General features: G+C 49.8%; 1 protein-coding gene across 5 annotated transcripts in view; it reads left to right on the forward strand.

The window, feature by feature from the left end:
• ptpn4a (protein tyrosine phosphatase non-receptor type 4a) overlaps positions 1-18,554 on the forward strand; it is a 305,345-nt gene that overhangs the window by 274,260 nt on the left and 12,531 nt on the right. For all 5 annotated transcript variants that reach the window (XM_068034879.1, XM_068034877.1, XM_068034878.1 and 2 more), the window contains 3 exons: positions 8,865-9,011; positions 14,283-14,411; positions 17,738-17,886. In XM_068034879.1, the coding sequence (XP_067890980.1) occupies positions 8,865-9,011; positions 14,283-14,411; positions 17,738-17,886 (425 nt within the window). The remainder of the gene's footprint in view (positions 1-8,864; positions 9,012-14,282; positions 14,412-17,737; positions 17,887-18,554) is intronic.

Consider the following 18,554-nt stretch of genomic DNA (forward strand, 5'->3'; position numbering starts at 1 on the left):
ACTAAGTGCCCATGGATAGATGGTATTTAATGCAGAGCATTGAGCAAGACTGGGGAGGAGATTTCCATGGTACTGATTATCAGGGAGTCATTGGACACTGGGGAGGTACAAGTAAACTGGAAACAGATTAGATTCAAACTAGTAAATGGTAAGCGTAGGACAGATATTAGGAATTTAATCTTAACAGTAAAAGTGATTGTCACGCCAACTTGCTTTGTTGAATGATAATTTTCTTCAATCCACTGACGGGGAATCTGAAATTGAATTTTAAAAAATTTAAAAGACAACAGATGAAGGATGACTTTGCTGGCATCTTAGGATGGCCACCTAATTTGCAACACTGCATCCAACGTTGTAAGGCCTGTGAGGTGGAGATGAAATGATTGCTCATCCCAGCAAGAAGCAAGACCCAGGAAGTTTAAGGGAACTACCTGCTCTTTTTAGCGAGAAGCGAAACACCGCTACCATGTGACAGTCATTCGACAAGCCCTACCCCCCCACCCACCGATCTGTGCCTTTAAGCTTGTGTTTCCCTGCAGCAGCAAGGAGAAGCTTCTGGGCTCTGACGTATGCAGACCAAGTGCGGGTCTTCCCCTTTCTCTCTCTGACTCTGTCCCTGACATTTTGGAAAGATGTAAAGGTAACAGGGTTGTAGTGGTGGGTAATTTTAACTTCCCCGATATTGTCAGGGACTCAATTAGTGCTAGGGGCTTGGATGGGGCAGAATTTGTAAGGAGCATCCAGGAGGGCTTCTTGAAACAATACGTAGATAGTCCAACTAGGGATGGGGCCGTACTGGACCTGGTATTGGGGAATGAGCCCGGCCAGGTGGTCGAAGTTTCAGTTGGGGAGCATTTCGGGAACAGTGACCATAATTGCATAAGTTTTAAGGTACTTGTGGATAAGGATAAGAGTAGTCCTCGGGTGAAGGTGCTAAATTGGGGGGAAGGTTAATTACAACAATATTAGGCAGGAACTGAAGAATTTAGATTGGGGGCAGCTGTTTGAGGGTAAATCAACATCTGACATGTGGGAGTCTTTCAAACGTCAGTTGATTAGAATCCAGGACCAGCATGTTCCTGTGAGGAAGAAGGATAAGTTTGGCAAGTTTCGGGAACCTTGGATAACGCGGGATATTGTGAGCCTCGTCAAAAAGAAAAAGGAAGCATTCTTAAGGGCTGAAAGGCTAGGAACAGACTAATCCCTTGAGGAACATAAAGACAGTAGGAAGGAACTTAAGCAAGGAGTCAGGAGGGCTAAAAGGGGTTATGAGAAGTCATTGGCAAACAGGATTAAGGAAAATCCCAAGGCTTTTTGTACGTATATAAAGAGCAAGAGGGTAACCAGGGAAAGGGTTGGCCCACTCAAGGACAGAGAAGGGAATCTATGTGTGGAGCCAGTGGAAATGGGCGAGGTACTAAGTGAGTACTTTGCATCAGTATTCACCAAGGAGAAGGACTTGGTGGATGATGAGCCTAGGGAAGGTAGTGTAGATAGTCTCAGTCATCTCATTATCAGAAAGGAGGAGGTGTTGGGTGTCTTGCAAAGCATTAAGGTAGTTAAGTCCCCAGGGCCTGATGGGATCTACCCCAGAATACTGAGGGAGGCAAGGGAAGAAATTGCTGGGGTCTTGACAGAAATCTTTGCATCCTCATTGGATACAGGTGAGGTCCCAGAGGACTGGCGAATAGCCAATGTTGTTCCTTTGTTTAAGAAGGGTAGCAAGGATAATCCAGGAAATTATAGGCCGGTGAGCCTTACGTCAGTGGTAGGGAAATTATTAGAGAGGATTATTCGGGACAGGATTTACTCCCATTTGGAAACAAATGGACTTATTAGCGAGAGGCAGCATGGTTTTGTGAAGGGGAAGTCGTGTCTCACTAATTTGATTGAGTTTTTTGAGGAAGTGACGAAGATGATTGATGAAGGAAGGGCAGTGGATGTTATCTATATGGACTTCGGTAAAGCCTTTGACAAGGTCCTTCATGGCAGACTGATACAAAAGGTGAAGTCACATGGGATCAGAGGGCAGCTGGCAAGATGGATACAGAACTGGCTCGGTCATAGAAGACAGAGGGTAGCAGTGGAAGGGTGCTTTTCTGAATGGAGTGATGTGACTAGTGGTGTTCCGCAGGGATCAGTGCTGGGACATTTGCTGTTTGGAGTATATATAAATGATTTGGAGGAAAATGTAGCTGGTCTGATTAGTAAGTTTGCAGACGACACAAAGGTTGGTGGAGTTGTGGATAATGATGAGGATTGTCAGAGGATACAGCAGGATATAGATCGGTTGGAGACTTGGGCGGAGAAATGGCAGATGGAGTTTAATCCGGACAAATGTGAGATAATGCATTTTGGAAGCTCTAATGCAGGTGGGAAGTATACAGTAAATGGCAGAACCCTTAGGTGTATTGAAAGGCAGAGAGATCTGGGCGTACAGGTCCACAGGTCACTGAAAGTGGCAACGCAGGTGGATAAGGTAGTCAAGAAGGCATCCGGCATGCTTGCCTTCATCGGTCGGGGCATAGAGTAGAAAAATTGGCAAGTCATGCTGCAGCTGTACAGAACTTTAGTTAGGCCACACTTAGAATATTGTGTGCAATTCTGGTCGCCACACTACCAAAAGGACGTGGAGACTTTGGAGAGGGTACAGAAGAGGGTTACCAGGATGTTGCCTAGTCTGGAGGGCACTAGCTATGAGGAGAGGTTGGATCAACTCGGATTGTTTTCACTGGAGCGACGGAGGTGGAGGGGCGACATGATAGAGGTTTACAAAGTTATAAGTGGCATGGACAGAGTGGACAGTCAGAAGCTTTTTCCCAGGGTGGAAGAGTCAGTTACTGGGGGACATAGTTTTAAGGTGAGAGGGGCAAAGTTTAGAGGGGATGTGCGAGGTAAGTTCTTTACACGGAGGGTGGTGAGTGCCTGGAACTTGTTGCCGGGGGAGGCGGTGGAAGCAGGTACCATAGAGACGTTTAAGAGGCATCTTGACAAATACATGAATAGGATGGGAACAGAGGGATACGGACCCCGGAAGTGCAGAAGGTTTTAGTTTAGGCAGGCATCAATATCGGCGCAGGCTTGGAGGGCCAAATGGCCTGTTCCTGTGCTGTCCTGTTCTTTGTTCTTTGACATTCTGTCCCTGACTCTCTGTCCCGCTCCCGCGCTCTCTCTCTTTCTCTGCCAGTCTCCCTCCCTCTCTGTCTGCCTGTCTCCCTCCCTCCCTCCCTCCCTCTCTGCCTCCCTCCCTCCCTCTCTGCCTGTCTCCCTCCCTCCCTCTCTGCCTGTCTCCCTCCCTCCCTGTCTGCCTGTCTCCCTCCCTCTCTGTCTGCCTGTCTCCCTCCCTCTCTGTCTGCCTGTCTCCCTCCCTCTCTGTCTGCCTGTCTCCCTCCCTCTCTGTCTGCCTGTCTCCCTCCCTCTCTGTCTGCCTGTCTCCCCCCCTCTCTGTCTGCCCGTCTCCCCCCCTCTCTGTCTGCCCGTCTCCCCCCCTCTCTGTCTGCCCGTCTCCCCCCCTCTCTGTCTGCCCGTCTCCCCCCCTCTCTGTCTGCCCGTCTCCCCCCCTCTCTGTCTGCCCGTCTCCCCCCCTCTCTGTCTGCCCGTCTCCCCCCCTCTCTGTCTGCCCGTCTCCCCCCTCTCTGTCTGCCCGTCTCCCCCCCTCTCTGTCTGCCCGTCTCCCCCCCTCCCTGTCTGCCTCCCTGTCTGCCTCCCTCCCTGTCTGCCTCCCTCCCTCCCCCCCTCCCTGTCTGCCTGCCTCCCCCCCTTCTGTCTGCCCGCCTCCCCCCTCTCTGCCTGCCCGCCTCCCCCCCTCTCTGCCTGCCCGCCTCCCCCCCTCTCTGCCTGCCCGCCTCCCCCCCTCTCTGCCTGCCCGCCTCCCCCCCTCTCTGCCTGCCCGCCTCCCCCCCTCTCTGCCTGCCCGCCTCCCCCCCTCTCTGCCTGCCCGCCTCCCCCCCTCTCTGCCTGCCCGCCTCCCCCCCTCTCTGCCTGCCCGCCTCCCCCCCTCTCTGCCTGCCCGCCTCCCCCCCTCTCTGCCTGCCCGCCTCCCCCCCTCTCTGCCTGCCCGCCTCCCCCCCTCTCTGCCTGCCCGCCTCCCCCCCTCTCTGCCTGCCCGCCTCCCCCCCTCTCTGCCTGCCCGCCTCCCCCCCTCTCTGCCTGCCCGCCTCCCCCCCTCTCTGCCTGCCCGCCTCCCCCCCTCTCTGCCTGCCCGCCTCCCCCCCTCTCTGCCTGCCCGCCTCCCCCCCTCTCTGCCTGCCCGCCTCCCCCCCTCTCTGCCTGCCCGCCTCCCCCCCTCTCTGCCTGCCCGCCTCCCCCCCTCTCTGCCTGCCCGCCTCCCCCCCTCTCTGCCTGCCCGCCTCCCCCCCTCTCTGTCCGCCCGCCTCCCCCCCTCTCTGTCCGCCCGCCTCCCCCCCTCTCTGTCCGCCCGCCTCCCCCCCTCTCTGTCGGCCCGCCTCCCCCCCTCTCTGTCGGCCCGCCTCCCCCCCTCTCTGTCTGCCCGTCTCCCCCCCTCTCTGTCTGCCCGTCTCCCCCCCTCTCTGTCTGCCCGTCTCCCCCCCTCTCTGTCTGCCCGTCTCCCTCCCCCTCTCTGTCTGCCCGTCTCCCTCCCCCTCTCTGTCTGCCCGTCTCCCTCCCCCTCTCTGTCTGCCCGTCTCCCTCCCCCTCTCTGTCTGCCCGTCTCCCTCCCCCTCTCTGTCTCCCTCCCCCTCTCTGTCTCCCTCCCCCCCTCCCTGTCTGCCTGCCTCCCTCCCCCCCTCCCTGTCTGCCTGCCTCCCTCCCCCCCTGTCTGCCTGCCTGCCTCCCTCCCCCCCTGTCTGCCTGCCTGCCTCCCTCCCCCCCTGTCTGCCTGCCTGCCTCCCCCCCCCCCTGTCTGCCTGCCTGCCTCCCCCCCTGTCTGCCTGCCTGCCTCCCCCCCTGTCTGCCTGCCTCTCTCCGTCTCTGTCTGCCTCCCACCCTCCCGCCTTGCCCCCCTCGCTCGTGGACCCCCTGCCCCCCTCGCTCGTGGACCCCCTGCCCCCCTCGCTCGTGGACCCCCTGCCCCCCTCGCTCGTGGACCCCCTGCCTCCCTCGCTCGTGGACCCCCTGCCCCCCTCGCTCGTGGACCCCCTGCCCCCCTCGCTCGTGGACCCCCTGCCCCCCTCGCTCGTGGACCCCCTGCCCCCCTCGCTCGTGGACCCCCTGCCCCCCTCGCTCGTGGACCCCCTGCCCCCCTCGCTCGTGGACCCCCTGCCCCCCTCGCTCGTGGACCCCCTGCCCCCCTCGCTCGTGGACCCCCTGCCCCCCTCGCTCGTGGACCCCCTGCCCCCCTCGCTCGTGGACCCCCTGCCCCCCTCGCTCGTGGACCCCCTGCCCCCCTCGCTCGTGGACCCCCTGCCCCCCTCGCTCGTGGACCCCCTGCCCCCCTCGCTCGTGGACCCCCTGCCCCCCTCGCTCGTGGACCCCCTGCCCCCCTCGCTCGTGGACCCCCTGCCCCCCTCGCTCGTGGACCCCCTGCCCCCCTCGCTCGTGGACCCCCTGCCCCCCTCGCTCGTGGACCCCCTGCCCCCCTCGCTCGTGGACCCCCTGCCCCCCTCGCTCGTGGACCCCCTGCCCCCCTCGCTCGTGGACCCCCTGCCCCCCTCGCTCGTGGACCCCCTCCTCCCATCCCCCACGTCCCCCTCCCTCCCCACCCGTCCCCCCTTCCCCGTCCCCTCTCGCCCCCCCCCACCCCCCGTCCCCTCTCGCCCCCCCCCACCCCCCGTCCCCTCTCGCCACCCCCCGTCCCCTCTCGCCACCCCCCGTCCCCTCTCGCCACCCCCCGTCCCCTCTCGCCACCCCCCGTCCCCTCTCGCCACCCCCCGTCCCCTCTCGCCACCCCCCGTCCCCTCTCGCCACCCCCCGTCCCCTCTCGCCACCCCCCGTCCCCTCTCGCCACCCCCCGTCCCCTCTCGCCACCCCCCGTCCCCTCTCGCCACCCCCCGTCCCCTCTCGCCACCCCCCGTCCCCTCTCGCCACCCCCCGTCCCCTCTCGCCACCCCCCGTCCCCTCTCGCCACCCCCCGTCCCCTCTCGCCACCCCCCGTCCCCTCTCGCCACCCCCCGTCCCCTCTCGCCACCCCCCGTCCCCTCTCGCCACCCCCCGTCCCCTCTCGCCACCCCCCGTCCCCTCTCGCCACCCCCCGTCCCCTCTCGCCACCCCCCGTCCCCTCTCGCCACCCCCCGTCCCCTCTCGCCACCCCCCGTCCCCTCTCGCCACCCCCCGTCCCCTCTCGCCACCCCCCGTCCCCTCTCGCCACCCCCCGTCCCCTCTCGCCACCCCCCGTCCCCTCTCGCCACCCCCCGTCCCCTCTCGCCACCCCCCGTCCCCTCTCGCCACCCCCCGTCCCCTCTCGCCACCCCCCGTCCCCTCTCGCCACCCCCCGTCCCCTCTCGCCACCCCCCGTCCCCTCTCGCCACCCCCCGTCCCCTCTCGCCACCCCCCGTCCCCTCTCGCCACCCCCCGTCCCCTCTCGCCACCCCCCGTCCCCTCTCGCCACCCCCCGTCCCCTCTCGCCACCCCCCGTCCCCTCTCGCCACCCCCCGTCCCCTCTCGCCACCCCCCGTCCCCTCTCGCCACCCCCCGTCCCCTCTCGCCACCCCCCGTCCCCTCTCGCCACCCCCCGTCCCCTCTCGCCACCCCCCGTCCCCTCTCGCCACCCCCCGTCCCCTCTCGCCACCCCCCGTCCCCTCTCGCCACCCCCCGTCCCCTCTCGCCACCCCCCGTCCCCTCTCGCCACCCCCCGTCCCCTCTCGCCACCCCCCGTCCCCTCTCGCCACCCCCCGTCCCCTCTCGCCACCCCCCGTCCCCTCTCGCCACCCCCCGTCCCCTCTCGCCACCCCCCGTCCCCTCTCGCCACCCCCCGTCCCCTCTCGCCACCCCCCGTCCCCTCTCGCCACCCCCCGTCCCCCCTCGCCACCCCCCGTCCCCCCTCGCCACCCCCCGTCCCCCCTCGCCGCCCCACCCCCCGTCCCCCCTCGCGCCGCCCCACCCCCCGTCCCCCCTCGCGCCGCCCCACCCCCCGTCCCCCCTCGCGCCGCCCCACCCCCACCCCGTCCCCTCTCGCGCCCCGTCTCTGTTTCCCCCACCCCCCCCCCCCCCTTGCTCTCTCTGTCTTGCTCTCCCTTTGTCTCGCCATTCCAGCTTGAAAGCTTTCAAATCCTGCCTGTTGACTGACCAGCTTTGCATATTCCGGCTACAGTCGAAACCCCTTTCTAAGAAATTATTTTCATCTCTGTCACTAGGATACCCAACATCTAACTCTTGCAAATTAAAAGCCTCAGGACCACTGAATTCATGTAGAAGCAAGCCAAATCACCAAACGCCACAGACTGTATACCCCATTTTTCTATGAATTCTAACTGAACCAATCTACCTTTCCCCACTCTGTAGAGGTTTACACATGAGCAAGTAGGTTCATGTGTGTGTGTGAGCGAAGGTTGGCGCATAGTTTATTATTTTCATTAGTTCGGTTCGGGTACAATAAAGTAACCCTCTTTCTTTGAGCTCAAGAAAACCTGTCCAATTGGTTCTTGTTATAGTAAGTAATCAAACTCCGGCTGAATTGGCCAGTACCTCCACTTTAAGCAAGTATTAAACTTGTTGTGGTCAAAGAGGGGGAGAGGGAAAAATGGGAAGCCCTTTGACCCCTCCTTACCTGATTGTTATATGATCAACACATGGAATAGATTTCCAGGAAGAGTGGTGCTGAAAATCCTGGAATTTTGTAAGTAATTGATGAAATGGGAATGTCTTTCCGATCTTTCTAGGTTGATAAACTTAGATGGGTTGAATGGCCCTCTCATCTGTAACTGTCTTGTGATCCTTCAGATTTTTGCAGCTTAGAGTTTATTAAGAGTTCATTCAGGTAGAATGGGGGAATGCAAATGGCTTTTGCCTAATCAGTTATGTTTGTGCACATGGTAGTTTAAGCTAATGCTTCAAGAAACAGCTATCTCAATGTTGCAAACAGATCTTTAACTTATTCTTACTTTCCCCATGCGCGTTTGAGTCCGATCCTAAATTAAATAATCTGGAATCAGATTTTTAATGCAGAAAAATACAATTTATAGACTAGTGTCCTTCTGCTAGGCCATGGAGTAATATCTGAGCTTTGCAGAAATGGACATAAACATTAAATGGCAGTTCTAAATTGGGGTTCTTAGCATTTCCATTCTTGCTGTTATGACTTCATTAGTCTGTCTCTTACTCTATAAGTTGTTTGTTTGAATCATGCCTCAATGGTGTACTCCAAAGATTTCCAATAGATTGCCTCTGCTTTTTCAATAGTCACTCTTCTATGATATTTAAGAGCCACATCATACTCTAATGTGGGACTATACCGAGAGAATAGTTAGGCACTGGAGATATAGGCCTAATACCCACCTCAATTATATATCAACACATTAGATTTAAAATAGTGTGTAGATTACTAGTCTTGCATGACTTTCCACCTTGAAACTTGTGTTGGGATCACTCAATCCTCTGATAGGCGATAGTTCGGTGAATTTGCAAACTGGAACCACAATATCACTGGCTTTCTGAAATTAAGCTTTGCAAATTTGTCTGTGGTGTCTATTAAATAACTCTATAATGGCAAGTGCTTTGCATATGCTAAAGCAGAAAATAGATTAAGCAGCCACAGAACAGAAGTAACTATATTTGGGAAGCAGCCAAAACTTGCATAACTTAGAAGTTACACATGGGAAGTTCTGGTTTTTACATGTTTGAATCTGAATTGACAATTTTGAGCACTAGCTACATAAAATCACAAGTCTATCTTAAGCAAGGAGTCATTGGTTGGAGAGCTTCAAAGATTATGGTCAGCTGTGACATTTTTTTCCTTTTTAATTTTACAGATGGAAATCCCTTCTTCCAGTATAATAAATCGGTACATTGCTTGTCAGGGGCCTTTGCCAAACACTTGTTCAGATTTTTGGCAAATGACATGGGAGCAAGGATCCTCTCTAGTTGTCATGCTGACTACCCAAGTGGAGAGAGGCAGGGTAAGTAAAATACATGAGGATTATTTTTGCACTAAATGAAAGACATCATATGTGTTGTCCTGCATAATAATTATAAATCTTTTGATATTTTTTCAAAAGATCAATTTTGGCCCTGGTGTCCATTTGAAGAGTATGTTGGTAGGATGCGATGAAGTAAGGTGAGAGGCAGCTCGTATGGAGTATAAACACCATAGAAACATAGAAAATAGGAGCAGGAGTAGGCCATTCGGCCCTTCAAGCCTGCTGCGCCATTCATTATCATCATGGCTGATCATCCAACTCAGTAACCTGTTCCCACTTTCCCCCCATATCCTTTGAACCCATTCGCCCCAAGAGCTATATCTAACTACTTCTTGAAAACATACAATGTTTTGACCGCAACTGCTTTCTGTGGTAGTGAATTCCACGGGCTCACCACTCTCTGGGTGAAGTAATTTCTCCTCATCAGTCCTGAAGGGTTTACCCCGTATCTTTAGACTATGACCCCCAGTTCGAGACTCCCCCACAATCAGGAACATCCTTCCTGGTTCTACCTGTCAAGTCCTTAGAATTTTATAGGTTTCTATGAGATCCCCCTCACTCTTCTGAACTCCAGTGAATATAATCCTAACCAACTCAATCTCTCCTCTTACGTCAGTCCTGCCATCCCAGGAATCAATCTGGTAAACCTTCACTGCACCCCCTCTATAGCAAGAACATCCTTCCTCAGATAAGGAGACCAAAACTGCACACAATATTCCAGGTGTGGCCTCACCAAGGCCCTGTATAATTGCAGCAAGACATCAATGCTCCTGTACCCGAATCCTCTCACTATGAAGACCAACATACCATTTGCCTTTTTTACTGCCTGTTGCACCTGCATGCTTACCTTCAGCGACTTGTGTACGAGAACACCCAGGTCACGTTGCATATTCCCCTCTCTCAGTTTATAGCCGTTCAGATAATCTGCCTTTCTGTTTTTGCTACCAAATTGGATAACCTCACATTTATCCACATTATACTGCATCTGCCATGCATTTGCCCATTCACTCAACTTGTCCAAATCACCCTGAAGCGTCTCTGCATCCTCCTCACAACTCACGCTCCCACTCAGTTTTGTGTCATCTGCAAATTTGGAGATATTACATTTAGTTTCCTCATCTAAATCATTAATGTATATTGTGAATAGCTGGGGTCCTAGCACCGATCTCTGCGGTACCCCACTAGTCACTGCCTGCCACTCGGAAAATGACCCGTTTGTTCCTACTCTTTGTTTCCTGTCTGACAACCAATTCTCTATCCATTGCAATACACTACCCCCAATCCCATGCGCTTTACTTTTACACGCTAATCTCTTGTGTGGGACTTTGTCGAAAGCCTTCTGAAAGTCGAAATAAACCACACCCACTGGCTGTACCTAATCAACTCTACTAGTTACATCCATGAAGAATTCTAGTAGATTTGTCAAGCATGATTACCTTTTCGTAAATCCGTGCTGACTCTGTCCGATTCTACCACTGTTCTCCAAATGCTCTGCTATAAAATCTTCAATAATGGACACTAGAATTTTCCCCACTACCGATGTCAGGCTGACTGGTCTATAATTCCCTGCTTTCTCTCTACCTCCCTTTTTAAATAGTGGGGTTACATTAGCTACCCTCCAATCTGTAGGAACTGTTCCAGAGTCTATAGAATCTTGGAAGTTGACCACCAATGCATCCACTATTTCTAGGGTCACTTCTTCAAGTACTCTGGGATGTAGATTATCAGGCCCTGGGGATTTATCGGCCTTCAATCTCATCAATTTGCCCAACACCATTTCTCTACTAATACTGATTTCCTTCAGTTCCTTCCTCTCACTAAACACTGTGTTCTCCAACATTTCTGGTGTGATATTTGTGTCTTCCTTTGTGAAGACAGAACCAAAGTATGCATTTAGTTGGTCAGCCATTTCTTTGTTCCCCATAATAGATTCCCGTTTCTGACTGTAAGGGACCTACATTTGTCTTCACCAATCTTTTTCTCTTCACATACCTATAGAAACCTTTACAGTCAGTATGCTGTTCCCTGCAAGCTTACTCTCGTTCTCTTCCCCTTCTTAATCAATCCCTTGGTCCTGCTTTGCTGAATTCTAAACTGCTCCTAATCCTCAGGTCTGTTGTTTTTTCTGGAAAATTTGTATGCCTCTTCCTTTGATCTAATGCTATCTCTAATTTTCCTTGTAAGCCATGATTTGGCTACCTTTGCCATTTTACTTTTGCGCCAGAAAGGGATAAACAATTGTTGCAGTTCAGCCATACGCTCTTTGAATGTTTGCCATTGCCTATCCACCGTCATCCCTTTAAGTAACGTTTCCCAATCCATCATAGCCAACTTGCACCTCATACCTTCATAGTTTCCTTTATTAAGATTCAGGACCCTAATCTCAGAATCAACTACGTCACTCTCCATCTTGATGAAGAATTCTATCATATTATGGTCGCCCATCCCCAAGGGGTCTCGCACAACTAGATTGTCAATTATTCCCCTCTCATTACACAATACCCAGTCTAGGATGGCCTGTTCTCTCAATGGTTCCTCAATGTATTGGTCCAGAAAACCATCCCGTATACACACCATGAATTCCTCCTCTACGGTATTGTGACTAATTTGATTTGCCCAATCTATATGCAGATTAAACTCACCCATAATTACAGATGTTCCTTTATCACATGCGTCTCTAATTTCCTGTTTAATGCCATTCCCAACATCACCGCTACAGTTTGGGGGTCTGTGTACAACCCCCACTAATGTTTTTTGCCCCTTAGTGTTTCTCGGCTCTACCCATACAGATTCCACATCGTCAGAGCTAATATCTTTCCTCACTATTGCATTAATTTCCTCTTTAACCAGCGATGTAACTCCACTGCCTTTTACTTTTTGTCTCTCCTTCCTAAATACTGAATATGCCTGGATGTTAATTTCCCATCCCTGGTCACCCTGCAGCCATGTCTCCGTAGTCCCAACTACATCATACCCATTTACATCTGTTTGCGCGATTAATTCATCCACTTTATTGTGAATGCTCCGTGCGTTAAGGCACAGAGCCTTAAGGCTTGTATTTTTAACATTACTTGTCCCCATCCCACTCTTTTTCACTGTGTCCCTATTTGATTCTGGCCCTTGATTTCTCTGCCTATCACTTTTCTTATTCCCCTTACTGTCTTTCGTTCTTGTCTTTGATCCCCCGTCCTCTGACTGCTTGCAAAGGTTCTCATCACCCTGCCATTTTAGTTTAAACCCTCCCCAACCACTCTAGCAAATACTCCCCCTAGGACATCAGTCCCGGTTCTGCCCAGGTGTAACCTGTCTTGTACTGGTCCCACCTCCCCAAGAACTGGTCCCAATGTCCCAGGAATCTAAAACCCTCCCCCTCACACCATCTCTTCAAGCACGTATTCATCTGATACATCCTGCTATTTCTACTCTGACTAGCATGTGGCACTGGTAGTAATCCTGAGATCACTACCTTTGAGGTCCTACTTTTCAACTTCCTAACTCCCTATTTTCTGCTTTTAGGTCGTCCTCCTTTTTTTTTAACCTACGTCGTTTGTACTAATGTGTACCACGACCACTGGCTGTTCACCCTCCCACTCCACAGTGTCCCCAGCCACCGCTCCAGCTCTGAAACTTGGGCTTCCAGGAGCTGCTTTTGGAGACACTTCCTACACACATGCTGGTCTCAGGCACTGGAATTTTTCCCGGCTACCCATATTGCCTCGCTGCATGAGCCCTCCGAGGTGTCCTCCCACAGTACAGCTGTGATATTCTCCTTAACCAGTAATGCAACTCCCCCACCCCTTTTACATCCCCCTCTATCCTGCCTGAAGCATCTAAATCCCGGAATGTTTAGCTGCCAATCCTGTCCTTCCCTCAGCAAGTCTCTAATAGCAACAACATCATGGTTCCAAGTACTAATCCAAGCTCTAAGTTCATCTGCCTTACGTGTTATACTTCTCGCATTGAAACAAATGCACTTCAAGAAGTGTAAGTAAATCACTGTTTCATCTGGAAGGAGTGTTTGGGACCCTGAACAGTGGGAAGGGAGGAGATGAAAGGGCAGGTGTTGTATCTCCTGCGCTTGCCTGGGAAGGTACTGTGGGAAGGGGATCTTCCATCACCTCCAACACCTGTTCCCCTTAAAACCTGTTAGCTTTGTAAAATTTTCCAGTTCTGAGAAAAAGTCAACAACACGCCATCTACACCTGCTACACACCATCCTGACGTGGAACTATATCACCGTTCCTTCACTGTCGCTGGGTCAAAATCCTAGAACTCCCTTCCCAACAGCACCGTTTGTGTACCTACACCCCAAAGACTGCAGTGCTTCAAGAAGGCAGCTCACCACCAGTTTCTCAAGGGAAATTAGGAATGGGCAGTAAATGCTGGCCTAACCAGCGATGCTCACATCCCACAAACAAATAGAAAAAAACTTGTAATATTAACTTTGTTTCTCTCTTCATAGATGCTGCCATATCCTGTTGGGTTTTTCCAATATTTTCCTGTTTATATTTCAGATTTCCAGTATCTGCAGTATTTAGCCTTCACAATTCTCATCCTTATTTTCAAATCCCTCCATGCAGTCTGCCCTATTATCGGTCTTGTGGCTCAGTGTCAAATTTCCAATTCTTAGATTATGTATATGAACATATTTTGTAAACAAACCAATTCAACGTGCAGTAGAAAATGGAACAAGAATGACTAAAATTCCTTCAATCTCCACATTTGTTCCAGTTACACAATAGGTTGCCTCAAGGGAAAAAATGCCATGTTATTTACTTGTGGGGGTAACATTCTGTACTTCACTACTAGTTTTGTAGCCCAACCTTAACTTGATATCTGCTTATTCTTAGCTATTTTTCTCATTTACCTTGTCCTTGTCTTTGTTTGATGAATCCTTCCAATAATGTGTTCTTTTTAATATGTCTTTAGGTAAATGCATATATTAAAGCTTTTAATTTTGTGATGACATTTGCATGTGTCTCTACTATATTTGACCGTGCAGATAGTTTGTTCATGCCTTCTGAATCCTCCTCCACTTTAGTGCCCTCTGTGGTGAATTCTGAAAAGATTTTAAAAGTAGTATAGTGATAGGGCTGACTTGCAGTATGGTTAGCAATTTATACTTTTGTTGCATGGGGTTCCTGATTGGGGCAGGAGGTGCCAATTTCTACAGTAAGTTAACTTTGAAATCCGTTTTCTCTTTATTAAAGAATTAAGTTGTATTTACATGGTTTAACTTTCTCTACTTAGGTCAAGTGTCACCAGTATTGGCCTGAGCCTTCTGAAAATGCATCATATGGGAATTTCAAGATTGGTTGCCACTCAGAAGAGGGAAACCCTGCGTATGTCTTCAGAGAGTTGACTTTAACTAATTTAGAGGTAAGTTGACTGTGCTGAGAAAAATAACTGGGAATGCTTTTTCATGTGTGATTCATAAACATACCTGGTACGCTTCGCTGTCCAGCATCTGTCTACCACCTGGCCATGCAGTCCTGTTTTATTTGTACTATATGTTGCCTAGCTCTGATTACTGATGGCAAAATGTTTTCTCATAGTGCCATTGGGAATATAAATGCTGCTAACCAGAGCATGTCCTGCAGTAATAATTGTCTGTTAAACTTGTCTAAACGTATTTTATCTGACTCACTGTCTCTGGTATGGATGAAGAATCTTGATTACAAATATTTGGGTCTGAAACTGTAAAATGTATAATTTAAAAAAGCTTTCTTTTGTTGTAAGGTACTGAATCACATAACAGAACTTTAATTCCCTGGTATAAAAACAAGAAATGCTGGAACCACTCAGCAGGTCTGGCAGCATCCGTGAAAAGAGAAGCAGAGTTAACGTTTCGGGTCAGTGACCCTTCTTCGGAACTGACAAATATTAGAAAAGTCGCAGATTATAAGCAAGTGAGGTGGAGGTGGGGCAGGAGATAACAAAGGAGAAGGTGTAGATTGGACCAGGCCACACAGCTGACCAAAAGGTCATGGAGCAAAGGCAAACAATATGTTAATGGTGTGTTGAAAGACAAAGCATTAGGACTGAATATTGAACAGCAGCAAGTGCAAACCTGAAAAAAAACAGTGGGTAAGCAAACTGAACAAACTAAGATGAAATGAAATAAATGCAAAAAAAAGAGATTGTAAAAAAGAATGTAAAAAAGAAAAAATAACTAAAAATGAAAGTAAAATGGGGGGCTGTCATCCTCTGAAATTATTGAACTCAATGTTCAGTCCGGCAGGCTGTAGTGTGCCTAATCAGTAGATGAGATGCTGTTCCTCGAGCTTGCGTTGATGTTCACTGGAACACTGCAGCAATCCCAGGACAGAGATGTGAGCATGTGAGCAGGGGGGAGTGTTGAAATGGCAAGCAACCGGAAGCTCAGGGTCCTGCTTGCCATTGAAAGAAGTACAAGTAAATCGCTGCTTCACCTGAAAGGAGTGTTTGGGGCCTGGGATAGTGAGGAGAGAGGAGGTAAATGGGCAGGTATTACACCTCCTGCGATTGCAGGGGAAGGTGCCATGGGACGGGGACGAGGTGGTGGGGGTAATGGAGGAGTGGACCAGGGTGTCGCAGAGGGAATGATCCCTTCGGAATGCTGATGGGAAGGGAGGGGAAGATGTGACTGGTAGTGGCATCACGCTGGAGGTGGCGGAAATGGCGGAGGATGATCCTTTGGATATGGAGGCTGATGGGGTGGAAAGTGAGGACAAGGGGAACCCTGTCACGGTTGCTTACCCACTGTTTGTTTTTTTTTCAGGTTTGCACTTGATGCTGTTCAATATTCAGTCCATTAACACCTAATCTGTACTAATGCTTTGTCTTTCAACACACCATTAACATATTGTTTGCCTTTGCTCCATGACCTTTTGGTCAGCTATGTGGCCTGGTCCAATCTACACCTTCTCCTTTGTTATCTCCTGCCCCACCCCCACCTCACTTGATTATAACCTGTGACGTTTCTAATATTTGTCAGTTCCGAAGAAGGGTCACTGACCCGAAACGTTAACTCTGCTTCTCTTTTCACAGATGCTGCCAGACCTGCTGAGTGGTTCCAGCATTTCTTGTTTTTATTTCAGATTTCCAGCATCCACAATATTTTGCTTTTATTTTAATTCCCTGGTGTCAGTTGGAATGCAGCACAACTCATGCAGCAAGTGTTTATGGGCCATGTTTATTGTCTTCCATAATCTTATATTTTATTTAAATCAAGGGTTTTTCAATTAGTTTATCTAATGATTAGCTGAGTTATGTAGCCCAGGAAAATCCTGGGTTCAATCCATAGTCTATGCTGTTGGCTGATCTTGACAAAGATCTGCAACCAAGTGATTTTTTTCCTTCGGGGCACTACAATTGACCTCAGCACCACTTGGTTTGAGAAAGCAAACTAACCATGGTTCCCATTTCGTAGTGCTATCTAACACATTCTGATAGAAGTCCAGATATGTGGAAGTTCATTGAGGAGTGAATTAGACTGATGTTTTTCCTCTTGGTTGAAGGGGGCATTGGAGGTTCACAAGCGCCTGTGGCACTGTACTGCAACAAGGACTTCAGCAGCGTCCTTGAGTGGAGGGGAGAAAATTATCAAAATGATCAAAAATAGTTTATTTTTCATTTTCTAAACTCAAATCTGCAGAAATCTTTATTCATGAAGTGTCTGGCAAGTCTCGAGGATTGATATTAAGCAATTTTTAACAACAAAAATGTCCACTGTAAGAAAAGCATAGTTGCAATAAAAACAAAAAATGCTGTAAATACTCAACAGGTCTGGCAGCATCTTTGGAGAGAGAAGCCGAGTTAACTTTTTAGGTCTGTGACCTTTCATCAGAACTGGTTCATCAGACGACACAATTCAGAAGTCACACTGGCAACATTGTCTCCATTCATGTAGCCCATTGGATGAATTCTGCCCCTGAAATATAGATCCAGATTCAACTGTGTTTAGTTCCTTTTTTTCCTATTACAAACTAATTTTGATTTTCTTTGATTCAACAATGGTGTATAAGATACTTTGCCCCATCTGAATCTGAGCTGTTTCTGTATTGCATTTTCAGACTTCCAGCAGTGTTACTGTAATTCTGTTGAGGAATGATAGCAGTAACACATCATGCAGGTTGACTCTTCCTCACATTTTCTCCAAGGTGAACTGGGGAAGCTCTGCTCAAAAATGTCCAAGTGCAAATATTGAAGACGTGAGTTCAAAATCAAGTCTTCTAATTGAGATTTGAGTGGTGAAAAAGCTTTTGAACTACCAAATGCACTGTGAGTGAGATTACAATTGGCTCTGAGAGTAATATATCTATCTGGCCCAGATTGTGAGCTCAATCCCTGAGCATGTGCCTCAAACCCATAATCTTTAAACTTGAGGCAAGTTTATGCAGATTAAATAAACTGATAGTCATTTCATAGAGTCGTGATGCCACAGAAGGTAGCCATTCAGCCCATCAAGTCCATGTTGGCTCTCTGCAGAGCAATCCAATCAGTCTTATTCCCCAGCTCTATCCCCTTAGTCCTGTAAGTTTATTTCTCTCAAGTGCCCATCCAATTTCGTTTTGAAATCATTCATCGTCTCCACTTCCACCACTCTCGTAAGCAGCGATCATCAACCTGCTCTTGCACAAGTTTCATTTTAAGATAAACTTGAAGGAACTACAGGTATATCTGCTTTGTCAGTTACTGAAAGATGATCTTTTTCGTCCTTGCAGAAAAATGAGAGCCGTCCACTCACCCAGATCCAATATATTGCATGGCCTGACCATGGTGTTCCTGACGACTCGAGTGATTTCCTGAAGTTTGTGTTGCTTGTTCGAGAAACACGAGTTGGCAAAGATGAACCAGTTGTTGTACACTGCAGGTAAATGTAGTTTAGCTGTTTGCAAAGTAATCAAAAGATCAGTGCTTAGTGAAGAACCTAACCAATGAGTTGTCAGAGACAAACTGAGAAATTTGGATCCTGCCAGAGGAGATACTTCAAATATATTTTTTGAACCTTGTTCATGATTTTTCTACAGTTTGTAATTTTTAAATGTGGGTTACTTAAAATTGTATGATAAATGAGGGCCTGCTGCAGATATTATTTGTGTACGCGTTTCTGTTCCAATTTACTTTATATGTTTTAATTCCTTTAAATGCCTCCTTTAGCTCTGTGGAAAATGCTAATTATAATCCATTGTTAAATATCATGTTGGTTACAAGACAAGTTTATCCACATTTTCTACATGAATAATAGTTATTGATAAGTAGCTGTTACATAGTAGTTACAGCACAGAAACAGGCCATTTGGCCCAACCGGTCCATGCTGGTGTTTATACTCCACACGAGCAAAAACCGTTTTCTAATTAACTTGTTTTTCTGGAGAAATTTCAGTGGAGAAGTTTCACTACCTAATGTGGAACTGATTCATACTAATAAGGAGAATCCCATCTTTGCTCACCAGTCTGTGCTGAGAGCGCTGGTCTCAGCCAAAACAGCAGTAGAGGGGCTAAAACTGGGGTAAACAGCTCTTGGCTAGGAATGGATGGA

This window comes from Heterodontus francisci, chromosome 7 (assembly GCF_036365525.1).
Source record: "Heterodontus francisci isolate sHetFra1 chromosome 7, sHetFra1.hap1, whole genome shotgun sequence".
Lineage (NCBI taxonomy): Eukaryota > Metazoa > Chordata > Chondrichthyes > Heterodontiformes > Heterodontidae > Heterodontus > Heterodontus francisci.